The following is a 19,009-nucleotide window of genomic DNA, read 5'->3' as shown; positions in this document are numbered from 1 at the left end:
TCCCTCAGTCTTCCGAGTCCTCAGAGGGAATGACACACAAAGCGTGTTAAAAGGAAAGGAGACTGCTATTAACGGAAAGGAGGCAGGAGGCTGAAAGGGAGTTAATGCTTTACCTGCTCAAATTCCTGTTTCAGTTCCTGTTCTTGTACCCTGAGGACATCTTGTAAGTGATCAGTGTGGGCAGCAGCCTGCCGGCGAAGCTGGGTTCTCATTTCATTTTCCATGGCATCTCTGACTTCCTCCACCTGCAAAACCAAACAAGAACGATTAGTTCCCAATCCTCATGTGTGTTTGTAGAAAAAGAGAACACTAGTAGCAACGATGACGGCAACCTCCTGTCCTGGTCCCCTAGGATGTGCCACACATGCCTCCACATGCCTTCTACTTCTATGAGGCAGACTGAAATAGGGTCACACAGCTGTGGCAAAAATTAGATTAGCCTGACCAGGTGGTGGCATAGTGGACAGAGTGTTGAACTGGGATGCAGAGGACCCAGGTTCGAGACCCCGACGTCGCCAGCTTGAGCGCAGGCTCATCTGGTTTGAGCAAGGCTCACCAGCTTGGACCCAAGGTCGCTGGCTTGAGCAAGGGGTTACTCGGTCTGCTGTAGCCCCACGGTCAAGGCACATATGAGAAAGCAATCAATGAACAACTAAGGTGCCACAAGGAAGAACTGATGCTTCTCATCTCTCTCCCTTCCTGTCTGTCCCTATCTGTCCCTCTCTCTGTCACAAAAAAAATAAAATGCCACTACTATGAGTTGATGCTTATCTCTCTCCCTTCCTGTCTGTCCATCTCTCTAAAAAATAATCTCTTAGCACATAAATATCTATTAAGTATGAGCCCTGTACTAGGCAGTGCCTACTACATAGTTGGATATAACCAGGCAAACAAAACAGAGATCTTAGACCACTGGTTCTCAGAGTGTGTGCCGGGGCGCACTCGTGCCCTGGAAGATTTCCAGGTGCACCCTATGGTATTCCAGAGAAATATGTGCCTTTGGGGGATCAAAACTCCAACAGGGTTTTTGGAGTTTAGATTTTTGGGGGACAGAGGTGTGGGGAATTGGCTGTAGCTGACAGTATGCCCAACCCCCCACCTCACTTGTCTGAGTAGGTTGCAAAAGGCTGTTAAGCTGTGGTGCTGGATTGTTTACACTACCCCCCCATGTTCCCCAGAAAGACTGGAGGCAAGTTTCTTCTATCCTTTATTTGGTGTAAAGTTAAGATGATATGTATGTTGGGGGTTTTCTGCACTCAACACAAGAGTAAAAAGAAGAATTCTTCAATGTATTGACGAGGAAATGAGAGTTTGCCTTTCAAATATATGCCCAAACATTGAAAGAATCACTAGGACACATCAGGCTCATGTTTCTCATAAACATAAGAATGGAAAAACTTAACACATTCGTGCTGGGACCTGCCGAATTTACTAAATCTTACTATGAATGTATCTATCTATATATATATAAAGATAACTCTTGTCTTTTATTTTTAACCCCTCCTTTTTACAAATTCTAAAAAGCATAACTCAAAAAATGTAACATAAAAATGTATTATAACACATCTCTCAGAAATTTGTATATAGTGCACCTACAATTATTTGTAGGATTGTAAATGTGCCCCAACTTCAAAAAGCTTGAGAACCACTGGACTAGACTGTGATACTTATTTTTAAGAAATACATGGGGGAATATGAAAGAAAGGAATACAGAGTTTCTCCTTTAGAGTGAAGGGATAGAAATGGCCTTACTGAGGTGATATCTAAGCTTACAACTAAGGTTTAAATAGAGGAACCAGAACAATGTACCAGTCAGAGCAAAGATCTCTCCAAAAAAGAAGTAGCCAGGGTACCATTCCTCCCCCGCCCCCTAAAAAACAGGGCTCCAGGTAAATAAGGGAAGCCTTGCTCACAGCAAACAGGAATAAGCTCAAGAGGCCTTTTGGTACAGGCTATACTGAATGCAGTGGCCAGGGTTTTCAGCACCTAGTGTCCAATCGTTTTATAAGGACCATGCGACATAGAGAGATGGGTATGAAGACATGGGACCTGTTAAGATGACATTCTGGACTAAGATGCTGGGAATGGACAAAGAGGAAAGTGAAGATTTGGGATTTACTTTAGATCCAGAACTGGTCAGCTGTGTCAATGGTCTGAATGTGCAAGATGATGGAGAAATGACAAAGCAGGATTTCTTGTTTGAGCAACTGGGTAGATGGAGGTTTATTTAGAAAGAAAAAAGCTAAAGGAGGGCTAGGAGACCAGAGGGAGAAAATCAAGAAATTCGTTTTGAATATGCTGAGTTGGAAATGACTAATGAAAATACAGTCTGAGACATCAAGTCAGCTACTAGCCAGGGGTCCCAAACTACGGCCCGCGGGCCGCATGCGGCCCCCTGAGGCCATTTATCCAGCCCCCGCTGCACTTCCAGAAGGGGCACCTCTTTCATTGGTGGTCAGTGAGAGGAGCATAGTTCCCATTGAAATATTGGTCAGTTTGTTGATTTAAATTTACTTGTTCTTTATTTTAAATATTGTATTTGTTCCCGTTTTGTTTTTTTACTTTAAAATAAGATATGTACAGTGTGCATAGGGATTTGTTCATAGTTTTTTTTTATAGTCCGGCCCTCCAACGGTCTGAAGGACAGTGAACTGGCCCCTTGTGTAAAAAGTTTGGGGACCCCTGTGCTAGGCAATGAGAAGCCGAGGCAGATGTCAGAGCTAGCAATGTCTCAAGTGACAGGAACACACTTCAAAGCCACAGACTAGTGCCTGACCAGGCGGTGGCGCAATGGGTAGAGCGTCAGACTGGGATGCGGAGGACCCAGGTTCGAGATCCGGAGGTCACCACCTTGAGAGCAGGCTCATCTGGTTTGAACAAAAGCTCACCAGCTTGGACCCAAGGTTGCTGGCTCAAGCAAGGGGTTACTTGGTCTGCTGAAGGCCCACGGTCAAGGCACATATGAGAAAGCAATCAATGAACAACTAAGGTGTCGCAACGAAAAACTGATGATTGATGCTTCTCATCTCTCTCCGTTCCTGTCTGTCTGTCCCTGTCTATCCCTCTCTCTCTCTGTCTCTGTAAAAAAAAATTTTAAAAAAGCCACAGACTAGTTAAGAGCACTTGGAGACAGTTTAGATGGATGGGTTTCAACACCAATGCCAGCGTTTAAGAGGTGGGCAAAGGAGGAGGACAAGGAGTGGCCAGCAGGTGGGAGGAAAGCCAGAAGAACATGGTGTCCTGGCGGAAGAGGGAAGGAGGAGTCTTAACAAGGAGGGAGTGGTCACTGTGCAGCCAAAGACATGGAGGGAGGATGGGAGTCAGGCTCCTGATCAGCCTACAGACAATATTCAACACAGATGCGCCCAGACAGAAGAATACAGAGCAATCCTATCCATTCTAAACTGCCACCTACTTGAAAACACTGGCAGAGGAAAATACACTCAGGCCCCCACAGAGATTTTTTCAGCACTGCTTTAAGGGGCAGAGGCTCACTGGGACAAGATACGCCAAACAATCCAGACACCAGGAGCTTGTTACTTTCCTACACTTGTGCACATGCTCAGCATGAAGGAACTCTGGCAAGTTAATCCTTCCCTAGAAGTTCTGACTAGAACAAGGGCCAAAGCTCCCTATTCAAGAGGTGGGGGGGATGACTTACATCTAGTATTTAAGTCAGTGACTGCTGGTATTATCTCTAGAAGTAGATAATCAAGTTAGATTCACTTTAAATGCTAGGCATTCGTTCCCATTCTACCTTTCTGTCTTGTTCAGCCTGTATCTCACTCCTGTGATGTTCCAATGCTTTTGCCACCGCAGAGTCAAATGCCCGTTTTTCCTCCAGCTTCTGCTTCTCCAAGGCCAAGGCAATGTGCTGCTTCTCTGTGGCCTTCTGTTCCGCCAGCTCTCTGTTGAGCTGGTCAATGCGGCGATGCGCATGAGCAACCAGGGAGTTTAGATCATCAGTAGACAGCTTGTCAGCTAAACAGAAAACCACATTAAAATGTTAATTATGACCCTGGTTGGTTTGCTCAGCAGTAGAGCGTTTCCTGGCTTGTGGAAGTCCCGGGTTCAATTCCCAGTCAGGGCACACAGGAGAAGTGCCCATCTGCTTCTCCACCCTTCCCCCTCACCTTACTCTCTGTCTCTCTCTTCCCCTCCCACAGCCAAGACTCTACTGGTGCAAAGTTGGCCCAGGCGCTGAGGATGGCTCCATGGCCTCCACCTCAGGTGCTAGAAGGGTTCCAGCCACAATGGAGCAATGTCCCAGATGGGCAGAGCATCGCCCCCTGGTGGGCATGCTGGGTGGATCCTGGCTGGACGTATGTAGGAGTCTGTCTGACTGCCTCCCCACTTCTAACTTTGAAAAAATACCCCCCAAAAAATTAAATTAAAAAAAATGTTAATTATAATTAACATTTTATTCAATGAAATAATTATTTCACCAAAACTGTATCTACAGGGCAATTTGTTTCAATTCATTATAAAATTTATCAGCTGTAAAGAAAAGCAAAGAGTAGCTAACATTTGAAAAGAGGTTTAGATTCTTCAGTGCAATTAGAAATTCAAAGTTCATGGCCAACAACCAAGGTGTTTTCAATCCCAAAAAAAGTAATTTTGGTAGAATTTCAAGTATGTAGTCAGTTCTTTTCCAGGAACCCAAATCAGTACATTTAATCTGAACTAATTATAAATTGGCTTAATAACGCACCATAATTTTGCCTCTCAGACTTTCCCCTAGTAAGAGTTTGTATAACATAAGATATTATCTAGGACAGATCTGCAACTGGAACTGTCCACCAGAGTCACTAGTGGAGTTTATAAAAATACTCATGCCCCAATATTTAAGCTTAAACACTGTCCCCCCACCCTAATTTCACACTATAGAAGTTTTTGTTTGTTTGTTTGTTTTTGTTTTTACTGTTTATTCTATTGATTTTAGAGAGAGAGAGGAGGGGAGTGAGGGAGAGAGAGACAGGAACATCAGTCTGCTCCTAATGTGCCCTGACTGGGGATTAAACCAGCAACCTCCACTTTGGGATGAGACTCCAAACAACTGAGCTATCCAACCAGGGCCAGAAGTGTTGCAATAATATATTACCAGAGATGAAGAGTTATGGTTCTAACAGCAAAATATAATGTGAGAAATACTATATGATAAATTACTCAACTCTGTATTAAATAGACTGAAAAACAAAGTGGGGATAAGAGGTTTACTGACCAAATTCAACATGTGTAGCTCCTCTGGATGTTGACTTGAATAAAATAATGAGAAAGGCCCTGGCCGGTTAGCTCAGTGGCAGAGTGTCGGCCTGGCGTGCAGGAGTCCTGGGTTCGATTCCCGGCCAGAGCACACAGGAGAAGCGCCCATCTGCTTCTCCACCCCTCCCCCTATCCTTCTTCTGTCTCGCTCTTCCCCTTCCGCAGCCAAGGCTCCATTGGAGCAAAAGTTTGCCCGGGCGCTGAGGATGGCTCTGTGGCCTCTGCCTCAGGCGCTAGAATGGCTCTGACTGCGGCAGAGCGACGCCCCGGATGGGCAGAGCATCGCCCCCTGGTGGGCATGTCAGGTGGATCCTGGTCAGGCGCATGCGGGAGTCTGTCTGACTGCCTCCCCGTTTCCAACTTCAGAAAAATGCAAAAAAAAAAAAAAAAAATTAAATAATGGGAAAAAACGCATTCTATAAAATAATTGGAAATATTTGAACACTTAATAGACATTTGATTTTAGGGATTATTGTTTTACATGTGAAAATGGTATCAAAATAATTTTTTAAACAAATACTTAAAATATTTACAAGTAATAGGAGGATATAATATTTGGAATCTGCTTCTTAATAAGCTGTGAAAATAAACGAGACAAAACCAGCCGTGTGTTGATATTTGCTGAAGTTGAGTGATTGGTCCATAGGAGTTCATTATAGTTTTCTTCCTACTTTTCATTGTTTAAAATTTTACAAAATAGCCCTGGCTGGATAGCTCAGTTGGACATCGCAAAGTGCAGAGGTTGTCGATACAATCCCTGGTCAGGGCGCATATAGGAACAGATAGATGTTCCTGTCCCTCTCTCTCGCTCCCTTATTCCCTCTCTAAAATCAATAAAATTTTTTTAAATTTTACAAAATAAAAAATTAAACACACACACATCTACAGGTTCCCAATCACTTGGTGAAATGATTTTTGTAGACGAGAGAACATGGATGTGAAAGGCATCCAAATCAGACTGATCACATGCAGCATAATTCTATAATTATTCAGGTGGTTTAGTATCAGAATCTCAGGGAAAACAAAAAGACTTCAATCTTCCAAGACTCAAAACAAAAGCCTTTAAATATAAAAGACACATAATTACTCACCTAGGTCAGAAACAGCTACAAAGGAAAACAAAACAGTTTTTAAAAATAATATATATATTTCAGTTATCATTAATAACTAAATAGAAATATCCAAAAGGAAACAAGAAGAAATAAGAAATCAGTGGAAAAGGCATATTTTAATATTGGGAAGCAAAATAATAGTTTATTTCCTGAAATTTTAAAGGATTGTAAAACAATATAAATCAAGGCAAATCCTAACATTTTAGAAAATGAGAGTCATTGATTTTAAATTCATTTTTAGGTACTCATCTCTATTTTTGCTAAACCAATCAATTTAGTTTTTACATAGAACCTATAACTCTCGCTTACGCCCTTCATCTGCATTAATTCATAGAGTATTTCACTGACGCAATCTTGACTGTTCTCAGTAGCGGGCTTCTCCTAACATCTCAAATAATTACAAAATTAATCTTTCTTTGAAAATCTGAAAACAGTGAACTGACATTAAATTTGAGTTTAACCTGTACAAATTAAACTAAAAGCCCTGGCTTGTGGTGCAGTGGCTAGGGCATTGTTACAGAGTGCTGAGGTCGCTGGTCTGATACTGGGGTCACTGGCTTGACCCTGCGGTCAGTGGTTTGAGCCTTGGTAAGGGCACATACAAGAAGCAATCACTGGGTACACAACTAAGTGGAACAAGTTGATGCTTCTTTCTCTCCCTTCCACTCTCTCTCTCTCTTTCTCCCCCCTTCCTTTCTTTCAAATCAATGGAGAAAAATTAAATTAAAATAAAGTAAAATAAACTAATTAGCAGTCAGTCTCCTGCCTCAGTATGAGCTTCTTAACATTCTAGGTATGACCCTTGGATCCAAAAGTACAAAGACAGGTATTTTTCATCAAAACAGTTCTTAATTTCAACCACTTAATCTGGTATTCAACCAGAAATCTGTCCCAGTGTTAAAGGAAAAACTACCAAAGATGGACAAGAAGAAAACACGTCAGTCTAACATGGGATATAAATATGGCTATATACACTAGTCTCTAAGCAGTGAAGGAAGTGTCCCCTGGGAACACTGACAATTTACACCTTGCACCCTACTCTCTCACCCTGGCAACAGCACACTTCCTAATGGTCCATCCTCTCTTCAGCCACTGTGGGTGTCCCATCAATCATTTTGTTATACTTTACATATGTATGCATCCTTAAACAATATATGGTTCTATTTTGCATGCATGTTCTTAAGCTTCACATAAGTGGTGTAAGTGGTAATTTTCTGCAACTTTTCATCTCTCTCAACATCTGGCTCATTCATTTGTGCTGCCATGTGTGAGAATGCTGAGCTGCTTCTGACTTTTCTGCTCTTGAACTAGTGCTGCTGTGAACATTCTGACGACTCTCTTTTGGCACCCATGTGAGTCTGCTAGACCAGTGATCCCCAACCTTTTTTGGGCCATGGACCGGTTTAATGTCAGAAAATATTTTCATGGACCAGCCTTTAGGGTGGGACGGATAAATGTATCACGTGACCGAGACAAGCGTCAAGAGTGAGTCTTAGAGGGATGTAACAGAGGGAATCTGGTCATTTTTTAAAAATAAAACATCGTTCAGACTTAAATATAAAAAAAACGGAACTAATGTAAGTTATTTATTCTTTCTCTGCGGACCAGTATGTGTCCATGGCCCGGGGGTTGGGGACCACTGTGCTAGACCATATATCTAGGAGTTGAACTGCTGGATCAGGAAGTATACATAGTCAACTTCACTAGATACTGTAACTTATGGTTCAAGGAATCAATCTAAATGATTACAATGATGGTTTCCTTCCCAGTCTTCCTTTTCAGTGCCCCTGGCACACACAGTAGGTGACCCATATCACATACCCTCAGATTACTCCAGGAGCTTTTAACTAGCTTCCTTTCCTTATGTATCCCTCCCTACAACCTCAATCTCATAAAAATGAATTTTCCTCCTCATTACAATCATATCACTCCTCCACAACCTGAAAAGGGGTTCTATGCTGCCAGAACAAACCAATCAAGCAGAGAACAACAAGGCTAGTGGGTAAGAAGAAAATCCTGGCCCTATTCCCAACCTTGGGCAATTACTTAACCTCTGTCTCAATTTTCACATCTGTAAAATGGGCGTAATAACAACACTTACCTCATAGGGCTATAATGAAATTTAAATAATTAATGTGAAGAAATTAGAACACAGTGCTAGACATAAAATGATGCCCCAGCTGTGGCCTGGGAGTAGCTAAATTGGTTAGAACATCATCCTGATATGCCAAGGTTGTGGGTTCGATCTGGGTCAGGGTGTATACAAGCCAGTGAAGTCATAAATAAGTTGAATAATAAATTAATGTTTGTCTTCCTTCCTCTCTAAATCAATTAAAAATTTTAAAAAAGTAATAATGCTTAATAATGTTAGCTATTATGTTTGACACCATGCTCAGCTATGGAGAGCACAAAGAAAATATCAGACATTAAATCACCAAGACAGTTCTAACTTAGGAAAATAAGACTAATAAGAGCAAAATAACTGGTAATATAGTGCAGCACTAACAGTTTGGTGTAGGTCTTAATGAGTTCAGCTCTCAGAGGCAAGGATCTCTCTCAGGGCAGGCGTGATCACAGAGCACTTCACATCTCCAGAGCTGCACAAGGGACCAGTAACAGACAAAGGAGCCGGGTGGCTGTGTTCCGAAAAGGGAAACTTGACCAGATGACATCTGTCCCTTTAAAATTTTGTTATTATGTGAATATATAATCTATTTTAAAAATTAATAAAACATTAAATGGAGGTTATGTAAAAAAATAATTCAGAGATGGCACTGTAGGGGACTTTCACTTTGTACACACTTCTTTAATGCCAGGTTTTCCAACTTCATTAGTACTGCATTCTGGCCAGATCACTCTTCCTTGGGTTGGTCTGTGTACTGCAGGGCGTTTAGCAGCATCTCTGGCCTGTACCCACTAGGTGCCAGTAGCAACCCCCAATGTGACAAATAGAAATGTCTTCAATCATTGCCAAATGTCCTTCTGGGGGAGCCAAAAATGCCTGCATTGGGAACTACTTAAATGTTCTCATGTTTTACAATGGGTGTTTTCAAAATCAGCAAAGAGTTTTTAAAAATTTGAAAACTCCTGAGGCTGGGATGCAAAAATCAGTAGGATTTAGCCTAGTGAGAAGACCAAAGACAAGTATTTCAAATGAGAACGCAAATTCCCAGGGATAGCCCTCACAAGTAACTGCAGACACAGCCAGTCCTGCCCTGTCTACCTCCTGCACTTACTCCAGCCAGCCTAGTCTCTGTACTGGCCTCCAGTGTCACATTTATGCCTAACAGAGAGAGTTAAAACAAACACAAAACCAGCAAATAGGAATTTCAAAAGGGTCGAGTGACTCCCGGAGTAAGATGGAAGAGGGGAGGTCTCTGGGGTGACAACTACCTTTAGTTTTTACCTCAGTGAAGCAGAGCCCTTGGAGATTCTGATGCAGGAAACAGAGCAGATGTGGCTCACCAAAACCTGCCCAGATACAGCCTGTCCACACTGCCCTTTCTGCCCGCTGTGCAAACAAGGGTCGCTCTTTTGAGACTGAACTTTGCATGTTTCTCCACTTCAATCTCTTATAAACCCTGCTTTTATATCTTTTCTTTGACTTGAGTCTGATATCTCCTTCTTAAGCCAATCAACTGAATTCTAGAAAGAGACTGGGGAAGGGGCAAAGGGAAAGGGGAAAGAGAGAGAGAGAGAGAGAGAGAGAGAGAGAGAGAGAGAGAGAAGCATCAACCTGTTGTTCCCCCCATCCATGATCCGTTGGCTGATTCTCGCATGTGCCCTGACCAGGAATCAAGCCTTGGCATATCAGGACAATAGTCCAACTGAGCTACTAGGCCAGGGCATGAGGTTTTGTTTTGTTTTGTTTTTTGGGGGGTTTTGTTGAAAGCCTTCACTCTGCTTTTTGCCATGTGCAGATAAAATTTCTGCACTGGTCTTTATTCCCTTAGCTCCTTAGACCAGCCATGGTTCCGTGATGCAACCCTGATACCTTCGGCCCAGAGAGGCCTCCTGTAACACCCGATCCTCAGATCCTACCGGATGCTCAGTTTCTAACAGGCACTGACATCTGAATAGTATTTTGATTCCGTTGAGACTGGTCACCTCTAATTCTTACCACCCTCATAGCACTTCAGGAAAACAAGACCAATCCCTGCAGGGACATGAGTAGTTGCTCAGCCATCCAAGTTCCCCGCAGCCTGAGCCACACGCAAGCCAACAGCCACCTCCTTTCGACTGCAGCATCACCCAGAGCAGCGAGAGGCCTCCAGTAAGTCATTATGAATATTTTTAAAGTACCATAGCTTCTAAATAATATATATAATATTCTAATAGAATCAAGGTTGTCATCCTCACTTATTTGGATATCAAAAAAAAACAAACAAGGCCCTGGCCGGTTGGCTCAGCGGTAGAGCGTCGGCCTGGTGTGCAGGGGACCCGGGTTCAATTCCAGGCCAGGGCATATAGGAGAAGCGCCCATTTGCTTCTCCACCCCCCCCCCCTTTCCTCTCTGTCTCTCTCTTCCCCTCCCGCAGCCAAGGCTCCATTGGAGCAAAGATCGCCTGGGTGCTGGGGATGGCTCCTTGGCCTCTGCCCCAGGCGCTAGAGTGGCTCTGGTCGCGGCAGAGCGACGCCCCGGAGGGGCAGAGCATTGCCCCCTGGTGGGCAGAGCGTCGCCCCTGGTGGGCGTGCCGGGTGGATCCTGGTCCGGCGCATGCGGGAGTCTGTCTGACTGTCTCTCCCCGTTTCCAGCTTCAGAAAAATACAAAAAAACAAACAAAAACTTTTTGTTTTTTGAGTAGCAAAGCCCAGGATGGAATCATACATTAGGAATCAAACACTGGCTGGGACTTGGGTTCACTATGGCTAAAATCATGAGAGTTCTGTCACAGAGTGTCATCGGAATAAAATGCTGACAACACTGCACTGTACACCAGATGAAACCTGCATGCCACAGGGCTAGAAGATGGAGCTGAAGCAAGTTTAGTTGATCAGTTGTTAAAAAATTAAAACAGAAGTGCCAACACTTCAGTTGTACTTACTCATCCCCTTCCACCCTGGCAAGACTTCTGGAGTAACACTGTCCAGTTCTCGCTTAAAGTCATCTCGGGCCTGGACCACAAGCTCATGGTACTGGGACACAATCTTAGCCTCAGACTGAGCTGCTTTAACCTGAACAAAGGCAAGGGCTATGTGGTTAGAACAAAAAGTAACATACACGTTCCAAAAAATAAGTGACATAAACATAGAGTTACACAAATATAAAGCTCAGGAAAAATAAACAATAAGCCTTAATTTTGTTTCCTTCTAATTCTACGCAAATTCTCATACAGATCATAAGTGCAGACGATCTGCTATAAAATGGAAATTTTTGTAAGTGGTAATACCGTGACCAAAAATGTTACCTATTATAAAATGTATCAACAATACTGAACAATCAACTTTGAGTCCAACTCAAATTTTTAAAATTTGTAACAACTAATAGTCTTTGCAGGGGAAAAGGGAGAGAAATGGTAGGAATTTACTTAAAATCCTTTGGCTAAAGAACTATATTTAAAAGTAAAAAGTACTTGTAAACAAACTAAAAAACACACCTTCTGGACCACATTATCCAGATCAACAATCATGTTGTGAAGTCTTCCTTCGGCAGCAGTGATATGTAATTTGGCCCCAGCAACCTCTTCTTTCTTTGCATTTTCAATTACACTTTTCATCTTCTCCAATTCTTCTCTGAAAACCAATAAAACAAAACAAAAACTTAGTATTATTCCTTGCCAACTTTATTATAAAGAGTTTAAAGTTAATGCAACATACAATTGTTTAAAGCTTATAAACAAATATAATTAAAAAATAATAATTTGAAAAAAATTACTCAATGCTTTTTCTCAAAGCTGTCCTTGCCAACAACTAAAGACACCACGGTCAGAAGCCAGGTTAGCGTGAGCCAGGGAAGTGGCGTGGTGTAGAGGAAAAGACTAGAACTCCCAAACCAGGCAGACCTGCCTTCAGATCCCAGATCAGCCTCTCCTTTGCCGCACGCACAGCAAAGGATCAGAGGCAATTCACAAGAAGTACCTGGCAGAGGGCCTGCCACATGAAGAACACTGAATAAATGGCAGTTTTTGCAAGGACTATACTGACTCCTCTACCAATGAGGGTAAAGAAGGCAAAAGCAAGGCGGGAGGCCAAAGAGCTCACTAAGCTGGTAGCTGGGTGTCAGGGAGCCCTCCCTATTCAGAATGTTTCACAGGTCAGATGGACTGTGGTTTGCCCACCACAAAACATAGACTCAGAGCCCTGACTCATGGTCTAGGGCAGGGGTCTCAAACTCAACTCAGCATGTGGGCCGCAGAGCAAGATCACAGCCGTTCGGCGGGCCGCACTAGGTCTACAAAAGGCAACTGTTACGCAACACTTTTCTCACTGCAGTTGAAAACAAAAAAAAATCAGTACAACAAGCACAATCGTACATGCAGTTTACTCAGTGTCACAAAACGACCAGAAACTGTAGTTCGCATCACAACTGCTGTTAACTAAGCTAATATCTAGCTAGGATGCTAGAGAAATGAAAAATACAAGTAGGCCCCTAGGCTTACTTAATTTTATCCAAAATATTTTGAACTTCGTGGATTAGTCTGCGGGACGCACAAAATTGTTCGGTGGGCCGCATGCGGCCCACGGGCCGCGAGTTTGAGACCCCTGGTCTAGGGTGATGTGAGCATAATGCCTGAAGTCTAAAAGATATGCTGATGTTATTAGAAGGCTTCCCTTTCTCTATCGATAATAAATATCTTAAGGAAGATAACAAAATTCTGAATGACATATAATGATTCTATTATGTTAATGAGAACCTTTATTCAAATGTATGTTTCCATCATCAGAGGTTGATCTTGAACTTGGTTTGCATGTCTGAGCCTAGTGTTAGCCAACTTCCAGAAATCAAGGGCAAGGTGGCATAGAACTAATCCATTATATTATGAATATGTACTTTAGTAATTAAGGCAAAGAGATTGTGAGATACTCTCTAAATTCTAATAAAACTACTCAAACCATCTAAGAAACATCTTGAAATTATGGCAGAAGTCAGTAAATCTGTAGTGAAGCATTACCTAAGCAACAATCCAAAGAAAAACTGCTTTTTATACAAGATCTCTTACAAAGGTTTCTGTCAAATTTATTTTGGCCTAATTACATTTCATTCCTTCTCTCCTTTTTACACCTCAGTGTTCCTAATACCAATACAACCAAGAATAGGCAGAGAGGGGGCCCTGGACAGTTGGCTCAGTGGTAGAGCGTCGGCCTGGCATGCAGGAGTCCCGGGTTCGATTCCCGGCCAGGGCACACAAGGAGAAGCGCCCATCTGCTTCTCCACCCCCCCTCCTTCCTCTCTGTCTCTCTCTTCCCCTCCCTGCAGCCGAGGCTCCACTGGAGCAAAAAGATGGCCCGGGTGCTGGGGATGGCTCCTTGGCCTCTGCCCCAGGCGACAGAGCGACGCCCTGGATGGGCAGAGCATCGCCCCTTGATGGGCGTGCCGGGTGGATCCCGGTTGGGCGCATGCGGGAGTCTGTCTGACTGCCTCCCCGTTTCCAGCTTCAGAAAAATAAAAAAATAAAAAAGAATAGGCAGAGAAGGACAAAAGGGGTTCTCTGCTTCCTCTACCTATACAGACAATACAAAGAAAACCCAGCCCAAAGAAAGCAACCAGGAGGCCCTAATTACTTGTTAAAGTCCATGAGTAATTACTTGGCTTTGAGAAGGGCATCAGCAGCCTCATCTACTGCCTTTCTGCGTTCCTTCAATGCACCCTCCACTGTGCGCCACTGAGCTGACTTCTTCTCACCTGCAATCTAAACACAAAGTTTTCATTACTAGATATATCTCATTTTGTAAAGTATATAAATGTATAATCAGTATGCTGTACAACTAAAATAAAACTAATATAAATTGTATGTCAATTATAACTGAAAAATTAATATTTTTTAAGCAAGGAGGGACAGAAAAGGACAGACAGGAAGGGAGAGAGATGAGAAGCATCAATTCGTAGTTGCAGCACTTTTGTTCGATTGCTTTCTTATATCATATATACTTTGACCAGAGGAAGGGGGGCAGCAACTAAGCCAGTGACCTTTGGGCTCAAGCCAGCAACCATAGGGTCATATCTATGACCCCACTCTCAAGCCAGATGACCCCAAGGTTTGAGGGTCAAACTCAAACTGGCAAACTCAAGGTTTCGAATACAGGTCCTTAGTGTCCCAGGCCAACTCTCTATCCACTGTGCTACCACTTGGTCAGGCTGAAATAAATTAATTTTTAAAAAATAAAAGAAGCCAAATCTTAGTGCCCCAAAACATTTGAATTGTATAAAAAATGAATAACTGCTATTATTGTCATATGATAGGCCAACATGACCAAAAACAGAAACATGTGACATTAAAGTCAAAGGTAAAAAGTTATATACAATAATTATTCAGAGAAGAAATTCTTTTTTTAAATTTATTGATTTTATTGATTCTTGTATGTGCCCTGACCAGGGAGCAAACCCTTAACCTTGGGTGTATTGGGACAGTGCTCAAACAACTGAGCTACCTACCTGGCCAGGGCCAGAGCAGGAACTCTTCATCTATAGAGCATGGTGATGCCCCGAGGTTGACAGCTTGAGCGCGGGCTCATCTGGTTTGAGCAAGGCTCACCAGCTTGGACCCAAGGTCGCTGGCTTGAGCAAGGGGTCACTCGGTCTGCTGTAGCCCCACGGTCAAGGCGCATACGAGAAAGCAATCAATGAACTAAGGAAACCACAATGAAGAATCAATGTTTCTCATCTCTCTCCCTTCCTGTCTGTCTGTTCCTATCTGTCCCTCTCTCTGACTCTCTCTGTCTCTGCCACACAAAAAAAATTAAATTAAATAAGTAAATAAGTAAATAAATAAATAAATGTACAATGCATGGTGAGGCTCAAAGAAATCCATGACCCATTTCCCATTAACCAGCCACTGTTTCCACACACAAAATTTTAACAGGCTGTTGTTTCTGTGCATATGAGCATTCTTACTAGAGTTTCAAAAGAAAACATGAAGCAGAAAAAGTTAATAAGAAAAAAACTTATCACAAATTATATTTGTTGATTAAATCATTCTTCAACAAAGCACTGGTCCTTAAACTTCTCTTAACTGGCAGGTCTGCCTACCAAATATCATAGTTTAAGAATAAGCAAAAAGTTTACATATTTGTAAGGTCCTTACTCCTCTAAAACATTATCCTAAAGAATGACATTCTCTAATCCATATGGTGAAAACCCACTAATGTCAACTTTCGCAACCTGAATTTTGTAGAATGTGCATTATATAATATATATAGATAGATAAAACATATATAAATAAGTTTCCCTTGAAAATTTCTTATGCAGGTCCATCAAAGTTTTCCTCAAACACTGGAACTGATTGTCACTTCTTCAACGAAGCAGAGTTGGCTCATATTTAAGAAACACACCATAACTCCCCACCCTCACTGGTAACACTGTAATCACACTCAATGCAGCAAGGCACGCACACCACAGGAGATTCAAGAACCCAGATCGCTGAAGGCACCGATGACCCAGCTCCCATCCTCCCCCCATTCTGCATCACATGCACAGAAAGTGGAATGTTATTTGGCATTGTCTGAACTATCTTCAATTATTTTAAAATTAACTGTTAATGATTTTATGCTTTTCCCCTTTTTCCTTTTGCCAAGTGCATAGTTTAAAGTGAATGTGTTCTGTGCAGATATGAAGCAAAATTACCTTATGGCTTCTCTTGCAAGTACATTGTGCTAGGACCCTAGGGATGTAAACTAAATTATCAGAGAACAAAATACTGTTATTTAGGAAAAAAATAACTGAATTGGTTCAATAATTACATTTCAAATTGCCCTACAAGGGCCACTGCAGGGGCTGCTGCACACCCAGAACACTATCAACATCTCTGTAAGGAGTCTTGGGCCATGGATGCCCAATTTGTTATCTTCCCTTGTTAGAAAAACTAAAATAGTTTGCGTCTGTAGTCCTAGGCCTGCTGTTTGGGGAGGACAGCTTAGTAAAATAATGCCTCCCGTTTTGGTCATTCGAAACCAATTCTCCACATTATGTTCCCAGTGACATCTAGCATGGTTTCCATTTTAAAGGTACATCTATTACACTGGGGAACAAATTTTTTTTCATTTTCTGTTGCATGAGGTTTTAGAACTGTTTCTATATATTTCTGCATCTCTGATTCCAAATCTGAAATCCGTTTTTTGGTGGATGCTCTAGTTTTTATGCAATTTTAATTTCTTTTTGTTACAGTTAATGACATGCATTGGTTTTTAAATTGGAGTTAACGGGCCACGACTCTTGGATTGAACATAACCACAAGGCAATTAATGTTTTACAAACATCACTTTTACATAATTGTAGTTGTTTTTAACGTAAAAAATTATTATCTGATAAAAACACCCTCTAATTTTGTTTTAAGATTGAATCATGGCTTCTTCGAGTAGGCGTAAATGTAAGAATAGTCCTGACACCTTCTGTTATATATGTGGCTGTTACACACTTCAACGTCAAAGGCGCAATATTTCATCATTTGTGACACGTGCATATGTTGCCTATTTTCAAGTTCCCTTTGGCGATCAAGACAAGAATTGGGATCCTCATATTGTGTGTCATAATTGTGAGGAAATGCTTCGTGACTGGACAAAAGGAAAATGCAAAGGAATGCCTTTTGGTATTTCCATGGTTTGGTGTGAACCTAAGGACCACAGCAGTGACTGTTATTTCTGTCTGATCCATACAAAGGGCATCGGCAAGAAAAAACGGCATATGATCGTAAATCCTAATATTCCTTCAGCAATACGACCTATCCCACACTCTGAGACACTCCCGGTTCCAGTTTTCAATGGTTTTACTTCTTCTAAGTGTATTTTGATAAGATGTATGAGGAAATGGTTGTAGAATCTGAAGGGTCTTCTTATGATGCCAAGCAGTCATTAACCCCTCAGCTGTTTAGACGACCTGAATTGAATGACTTAGTAAGAATGACATAAAAATTGTCCTCGACTTTCTGAAGTATGAGGAGCATAACTGGATCATTTGTGTGGATCTTAAAATGGTAAGTTTTCTGCTAGGACAACAGAGAGGTTTCACGAAGTATCCTTGCTTTCTGTGTTTGTGGGACAGCGGAGCTCGGGAGAAACACTGGACACAGAAGGAGTGGCTAAAACGTGAAGCTCTGGAGTAGGGATGCAAAATATTGTGAATGAACCTGTAGTTAATTGAGACAGGATTTTTCCCCCACTTCACATCAAACTTGGCTTAATGAAGCAGTTTGTTCAGGCTCTGAATAGAGAAAGTGAATGCTTTCAACATATTATTTCTGCTTGTCCTGCCTTGTCTTTCGAGAAGATAAAAGTAGGTGTATTGGATGGAACTCAAATTTGAACCATCACACGTGATGAAGAATTTGCCGGGAAGATGAATAAGGAGGAGAAAGCAGCATGGCAGTCTTTTGTGGCAGTTACAAAGAACTTCCTCGACAACAAAAAAGCAGAAAACTATGAACTTCTGGTTCAAAGGATGCTGTTGGCTTTCCACAACATTGGGTGTAACATGAGAATTAAGATTCACTTCCTGAACAGTCACCCTGATAAGTCTCCTGAAAATCTTGGAGCTGTTAGTGATGAGCAGACTACTGCTGGAGCATCAAACGAGACTGTCCTCAACAAGTACACAAATGCAAGAGCTACAAACACAAATTTTTGCCTGAATAGAATTTAAATAAGTTTTGCGCAAATTTTATGATTAAAATAAGTGTTTTAATATGTTCTATTTTGAAATTGTAGACAAATTCTGATGCAATCATATCTTTTAGTTTATTAACGTATTTACTACATTATATAAATTATATTTTCAAAGATGATACCCAAGAAAACATTCTACTTCATTATGTTAAACTAAATGTTGAAAATTTTACAATAAGATGAAAACCTAAAATCTTGAATTGCAAAAAAACTGTAGCTTACAGAGAAAAACTAATGTCAGATTTGAGATCAGCACACTCAAATTAGGTAAGAACAAGTGTTTTTGTGGCTGCAACAAAAATTTTGTTCCCCAGTGTTATCAATGGAAAGTTTAAAGAACCAAGTCCCTGAATCTTGTCACTGGACCACTGCGGCAATCTGAGAAAGCTTCTCAGAATACCAGTTTTAAATGCTTAAAATGATACTGTAGGCCCTGGCTCTACCCAGTGTGTGGATATCCTGGGCTTGATTCCCAGTCAGGACACTCAGAAAAAGCAACCATCTGCTTCTCAACCCCAGCCCCTCCACTTCTCTCTCTCTCTCTCTCTCTGTCTCCTCCCTTCTGGCAGCCATGGCTCAATTGATGCAAGTGAGTTGGCCCTGGGCACTGAGGATGGCTCCATGGACCCTCTGCCACAGGTGATAAAAACAGCTCGGTTGTGGCCTGACCTGTGGTGGCGCAGTGGATAAAGCGTCGACCTGGAAATGCTGAGGTCACCGGTTTGAAACCCTGGGCTTGCCTGATCAAGGCACATATGGGATTGATGCTTCCAGCTCCTCCCCCTATCTCTCTCTCTCTCTCTCTCCCCCTCCCTCTCTCT

The 19,009-nt window shown here is 42.0% G+C and overlaps 1 protein-coding gene across 12 annotated transcripts in view; it reads right to left on the bottom strand.

Moving 5' to 3' along the window:
* Positions 1 to 19,009, bottom strand: part of IMMT (inner membrane mitochondrial protein) — a 46,042-nt gene that overhangs the window by 3,474 nt on the left and 23,559 nt on the right. For 7 of the 12 annotated variants that reach the window (XM_066377781.1, XM_066377786.1, XM_066377783.1 and 4 more), the window contains 6 exons: positions 14,121 to 14,224; positions 11,972 to 12,107; positions 11,420 to 11,549; positions 6,354 to 6,368; positions 3,758 to 3,981; positions 114 to 245 (listed from right to left, as the gene is read on the bottom strand). In XM_066377781.1, coding sequence (XP_066233878.1) covers positions 114 to 245; positions 3,758 to 3,981; positions 6,354 to 6,368; positions 11,420 to 11,549; positions 11,972 to 12,107; positions 14,121 to 14,224 — 741 coding nt within the window. Of the gene's footprint in view, positions 1 to 113; positions 246 to 3,757; positions 3,982 to 6,353; positions 6,369 to 11,404; positions 11,550 to 11,971; positions 12,108 to 14,120; positions 14,225 to 19,009 lie in introns of those variants that run through there. The other 5 variants (XM_066377782.1, XM_066377785.1, XM_066377789.1 and 2 more) reach the window with 2 other exon arrangements.

This window comes from Saccopteryx leptura, chromosome 3 (assembly GCF_036850995.1).
Source record: "Saccopteryx leptura isolate mSacLep1 chromosome 3, mSacLep1_pri_phased_curated, whole genome shotgun sequence".
Classification (NCBI taxonomy): Eukaryota; Metazoa; Chordata; class Mammalia; order Chiroptera; family Emballonuridae; genus Saccopteryx; species Saccopteryx leptura.
This window is presented reverse-complemented; position numbering and strand designations above follow the sequence as displayed.